Genomic DNA, 6,000 nt, shown 5'->3' with positions numbered 1-6,000 from the left:
TCTAACATATAATCATAACACCATTATCACACCCAACAAAATTAACACTAATTCTTTAATATCAGATCCTATTTTATGAATTTTTTTTACCAATCATATATCATATACAAAAGCTACACTGAAAAGAATGATAGCATTTCTGTGTATGTCATTTCTTTTTAAAAGCAAAATAAAATATTTCCCACTGAGTTTATAGGACTGATCTGAATAGAAGAACTGACTTTTGGTAACATTTATTGCAAGGCCACTTTCCAAGTTTACAGTGGTTTGTAAATTTGGGTCTTACAGATAAGGGCTGGCTCCACACAGAACTGAACAACAAATAATTAACACCTATTTCAGTTATGATCATCTCTGCAGGCAAAATTCATCTTTTTCACCTATAAGTACTGATTGGAGATTGGTCTCACGTGCCCTGCAATACTCTTAGTTGCATAGCTGTCTTTGTTGATTTGATTTCTGTCCAGGACAGAAGTCACACTTTTTCATGATATATTGACCACACTACCCAGTTTTATGCTTTGCACATCTAATGAATTCTTGTAAAGCAACACTTTGAAAAAGCACACCCGACGTCTGATTTTAATTCAGTCTTACATACTAAGGGTGTAGTGATCTCAAAGTACAAATGCATCGAATGGGTATCTGGAAAGATATTTGGAAATCATTTAAGGCCATTCTCATTTTAGATCTGACAAAAGAGTAGCCAAGAGAAGCGAGAAGTCCATTTAATCGCAACTGGCACTATTCTTATTGACTCATTTTATCTGTTAGTACCCATGTTTTAAACGATTTTTTGTGAAATTAACATTATTTTTGTAAAAAATACAATTGCATGGTCTAGTTTCATTATCTCCAATTAGGCAGTGCTACTTCATTATACACAGGCAAAGAGTACTTAAAATTTCCTCTCCCATTCAGTAAGAGATGCCCAACACGTCCTTTTGTTTTTCCATTCAACAGTTTACTTGTAGTCCATTGCTGTTATTTTTGTACCATTGAATAGGTGATGCATTTTTTTTATTACTGGAGACGTTTCTCTTTAGAAAAAGCCACACGCACCAACTCCCGCTTACTGGAGCCCAGGCACACGCCGGGCAGGTTCTAAGTTAAGCAACAACGGCTCATCTGTTTATTTTCAACGCAGCAGTCAGGAGGGGGAGGGCGGCCGTTGCCAAGGCAACCGACGCCCCGGGCAACAACGAGTTGAGGCGGGAGGGGGCGTGGCCTCCGCGGCCCGGGCCGATAAGAGGCGGCGACTGCCACCCCAGTCTCGAGCTGGGCTGGTCGGCGCGGCAGGGCGGAGGCGGGGCGGTCCGGTCTTTCCTTGCACTACTTGGGAAGGCCCGGTCCGCAAGCCGACCGTACCCTGTGCCCCAGCCGCTGCAGAGGAACCTCGCTCCGCGTCCCGATATGGAGGGCGGGCGCCGCGGCCCGCTGCTCACGGCGCTTCTGGTCGCCTGGGTTGCGGCGGCGGCAACTGCGGAGGCGGAGGCCGGCCCGGAGCAGGCCGGGCTGCCGCAGGAGCGGAGCCTGGTGCGGCCCATGACCGCCTCCAACTGGACGCTGGTGTTGGAGGGCGAGTGGATGCTGAAATTGTGAGTGTGCCCGCCCGCCCCGCTCGCCACACGGTCCTCGCGGCTGCCGCCCTCCCGGAGCCGCGCCGCCCTCTCCCGCTACCGCAGTGCTTACTGGGCTAGACCTCGGGCCGGGACCCGCCCAGCCAGCGACCTGCAGAGCCAGGCTGGGCCCCCGACGCTGCGCATGCGCCCCCGGCCCTCTGCCGTGAGGGCTGCGGGTGTAGCGCATCCTCTCCTACCTGGCTAGTTCCCTATTTTGGGAGGAAGTGTTTTAGGGATGTGGTGGATGAGCGGTTTACCAAGGGGAGGAAGGGGAAGAGAGAAATCTGCAAGAAAATCTCGAGCTTTTGATAAAAGTGTATGTAGAGGGGAAAGGGCTGTCATCCAGTGACGCTTCTGTACAGAACAAATAACGTAGCACTGACTAGGCAAGGTACTTGTTGAATGAATAATTGCAGCATGGTGAAGGGCAGACCAGTCTGTACAAAGTATCTCAGTCTTCATTTTGAAGACCCGGAGATGTCCTTGTGAAAGATAAACGGAAAGGTGGGTGCCTTTGAAGTTTTAAAACAAGATTTCAAATAAATGTTGATATTTGTTATAATTTTTAGAGGTAGAGATTTCTGGGTAGGTATCATAACTTAATTGTGCTAGTGTCATAAAGAAAAGGATATTAATAAATTGTCCCTTTTGAACAATAGAAGGTACATATTGGATAGTGCCTTGGCTTGAGGAGAGGTGGGAAAATGCAGTTTTGAGTTAGGAGCAGGGAAGATTAATTCATTATAGTTTAAAATTTAGGAAGGAGCTAACCATTTGAAAGACGGCTTGAAATAGGCAGTGGGCACATGTCTCAATAGGCTAGAGAGCATCGTGGGGGGGCTTGTAAGGAAAATGGAGAATGGCTGAAGAAATAATCACCGAGACCACATCTCCTTAGCCTGTGGTTTTCAGATGATACACATACTTGATTGCTAATATCTGTTACTAATTTTACGTTGAGGACACAGACTCTCACAGAATTGAAATTTTCCTTCATTTGTCTTAAGACTAAATTTTGATTCTTTGAATTTAGATTGCAAACAGATTATTCTGTAGACTGAAAACCTCAGTTTGGCTCAGGCCCAAAAGTTGTAAGTCACTTAGTAGATTACATTGTTCAAAGAACATAATGCACAGTACTGTTTCAAACAAGTATTTACCTTTTGGTCACAAAGCAGGGGATATTTTAGACCTGAAAGTAAAATGCCTTTGGTATCATAGTAAATCAATGAAATTATTAAAGAGGTCTGTAGACATGAAGCACTGATTAAAATTAACCAATTAACTACTTTGAATAGAGATGAGGTCATTTTCTATTTAAGAGAGAAAATTTTAAAGTAAGCATGACAGGACTGTCATGTTTGTAATAATTGCAAGAGTTTTAGAGAGATTGTTTTTTCAACTAGTACTACAGAAAGTTGTTTTTTTAGTAGGTGCTTGTACAATGGAGGTTTTCTAGCTGTCAGTTTTCTGATTAAAGCTGAGTTTGTGTATGTGCATGACGAAGGTCAAAGCAGGAAAGACTTGTTATGTTTAATGGCCTCAACTCCTTTATAGTTCCTTTTGGAGTAGCTATGTTCTTTTTTTTTTCTTTTTTTAAGTAGAAACTAAGAACACTAAAGCTCAGGTAAGTGTAAGCCAAGTTAAGATTATAAACAAGCAACAGCCAACAACTCTTATGGCTATGTTGATGGTTCAGATTTTACTTCATAAATGTACAAGCTGAGGTGTAGTAATTAATTGTTGTAAGCTTGCTATGTGTCCATTGTATGGAGTTACGTTTGGGCTCTGGTTCAAGATGATACTTGTAACCGAAAGTAAGCTGTGTAGACACTTGAGATCTTCTTAGAAGTTCTCTTTTCATCGAGTACACTTCAGAATAGGTTGATATGAAGTGCGGCTAGAAAGGAAAGAATCATTACCTCCAAATTCCAGAAGCTAAGTGCTCGTCCTGAAGAAAATTGTGGCTGTTTATTTGTGATATTCCTCCTCCCTTTGACAAAATCCAACACTTTAAAAAAATAAAATTTATATCTTCAGTACCACTATAAGCCTACTGTAAATTTCTAGGAATTCTTTCAAACATCCAATAAGTTATCAGATTTTTTTTTTTCTGGTGTCTGTAAGAGGAAAACAAAATGTCTTAATACTTGCTCCCATCTTAGTACTTTGTTCAGATGAACTGGTCATAATAAATGGAGATTGTTAGGGATCCACAGGTGATGATATATTTAACTTCTCAAAAGAAGCAAGTTAGGAGGCTTTCTGATAGTATTAAAATTTTAACATTACTTTGAATGACAGTTCTTTACTTGTTCATTTGTTTATATGCTACTTCCCTTCTGGGGACTTTTTCTTTTTGATCCCAATTCGTACAAAGTTCCTATAACACAATTCCTTGTTAGATTGGTATCAGTAATTTATTTTGAAGGACATAGCAGTGTTTGTCTGCTCTGAGACATGAAAAGTCCTTAATGTAAAATTTAATTTGTTATGTTTTCTTTGTCTTTCAAACAATTTTTTGTATTCTTGCAATTGAATTTTCAATTTTTAAAAAAGCACTTCTCTGTTAAGGAGAAATATCATAAAACTATATTTGCAGTAATTCACCATTTTTATTCTGAAACTTTTTAAAACCTGAAAAATTCTCCCATTACTATTAACATTTTCTTTAATTCTGTGGATTTTTTGTACACTCAGTTTTTCTCTTCTTATTTGCTTTCATACATTCTTTTATACTTTTTACCCCTGTTTCTGCCATGTCTCTATAATTGGTTTGCTGTGTTTTCTTCCTCTTAACCTCTGTTGAAAAGTTTGTCCTTTCTTGGGTTAGGGAAGATTATCTTAATCTTTAAAAGGCCTTCTGATGTTTTCTTTTCTCTCTTTCCATTGTTTCATACTATTCTTCCTTCAGCTGCTTTGTAACCTTTTGCTGTTTTAAACACTTGCTTGGTTCCCATATCAGTGCTTGAGAATACTACTTTTGTTCTTTTGAAACACAAAAATATACAATATAATGCTGTTCTGGTGGCTTTTTTACCCCAAAGACATAAGTAGATATCTACAAAGCTTAATTTTGACCCACGAACTTTAAACTGATATCTAGAGGAAAACTATGTCTTTGGGTTAAAATATCTAAAATATTTTTCTCTAAGGCATAGAAATCTTTTTAAAGCAATACTTTTTCTTACTTTGTTCTTGGGATGACCATGTTTCAAAATTGAAACTAGTCATCTGGTGATGGAGAAAAGCCTCATTTATTTCCCTAGGATCTCTTGGTTTTAGTGTTGTTTTTCTAGTATCCTTCTTATACTTGGAGAGAACATCATTGCCTTAACTTGCCCATATCAAATAGCTATAATTTCTTGCAGTTTCATCGATAGTGGTGATTTGTTGATTGAATGTATAAGAGATAGTCATTAAATTCTTGTTATGTGTCAGGTTCAGGGTTGGGGACTTGGGAAGATGAAGGTGAATAAATTACATTTCTTGATTTCAAGGGACTGGCAGTCTGCTGGGCTGTGACGGAAATAAGTAGCATAGGTAACATTTGTTTATTTAGCAAATGTTTGTTGAATGCTTCCTCTCTCTTGAGCATTCCTCAGTGGTTCTCACCAGGGTGCTATTAGCATTTTGAGTTGGACAGTTCTTTGATATGTGGGGATGGCTCACACATTGCAGAACCTTTGGCATCCCTGGCCTCTGCCCATAACATTCTAGTAGTCATGTGACATCAAAAATATTTAAACCTCCATCCCCTATACGCACTTCCAAATGCCTCTGATTGGAAATCACTGCCTTAGGTACTGTTATGGGTATTTAAAAGCATGCAAGAGAGGAGCTTATAGGCTAACATAGAAGTATTTGATTTCACATTGTTTCCACAAAGGGTAATCATCCACATCTTCTCTCCATCATCATCATCATCACAGTAAATAGTTACATTGCTTACATCAGTGTAAGCAATTCAGAATGTCCTCTTTCAGAATTTGAGCATCCCAGAAATCTGGTGCAGAATTATTATTCTCATACTCATTAACTAAAGGAGAGGAAAACTTGGAAGGTTAAAGCTTTAAGCCATATCCTTAGTAAGTGGTGGGCAAGACCAGAACTAGAATGCTGGCCTGATCTTTGCAATCCCCAGTGCAAGCTGAGGAGAGTAGTTGTATAGTGGAGGAGCCTGGAGGAAGGCACAGAGCCTGGCTGACTCATGCTTATGCTTTCAGCCGGCCTGCACCCTGACTCATATAAGGGGAGGCCTTTTCCCTTTGGGATTCAGAGGTCCACCCATGACTTAGCATATCTGTAATTTCTGCAAGCGAAGAACATCGCTTTGAGTTCATTCCTGCCACTCCTTACCATTCATACAGGTGCCCTG

The 6,000-nt window shown here is 40.2% G+C and overlaps 1 protein-coding gene across 2 annotated transcripts in view; it reads left to right on the top strand.

Moving 5' to 3' along the window:
• The first annotated feature begins 1,293 nt into the window (after positions 1-1,293).
• The window catches only part of TMX4 (thioredoxin related transmembrane protein 4), a 43,728-nt gene continuing 39,021 nt past the window's right edge, over positions 1,294-6,000 (top strand). For both annotated transcript variants that reach the window (XR_448700.4, XM_007121147.4), the window contains exon 1: positions 1,294-1,598. Coding sequence is in view for 1 of the 2 variants with exons in the window: in XM_007121147.4 (XP_007121209.1) it covers positions 1,414-1,598 (185 nt within the window). In the remaining variant the exon portion in view is untranslated. The remainder of the gene's footprint in view (positions 1,599-6,000) is intronic.

Source organism: Physeter macrocephalus, chromosome 14 (assembly GCF_002837175.3).
Source record: "Physeter macrocephalus isolate SW-GA chromosome 14, ASM283717v5, whole genome shotgun sequence".
Lineage (NCBI taxonomy): Eukaryota > Metazoa > Chordata > Mammalia > Artiodactyla > Physeteridae > Physeter > Physeter macrocephalus.
The sequence above is the reverse complement of the archived record's forward strand: the minus strand, read 5'-3'. Positions and strand labels throughout refer to the sequence as shown.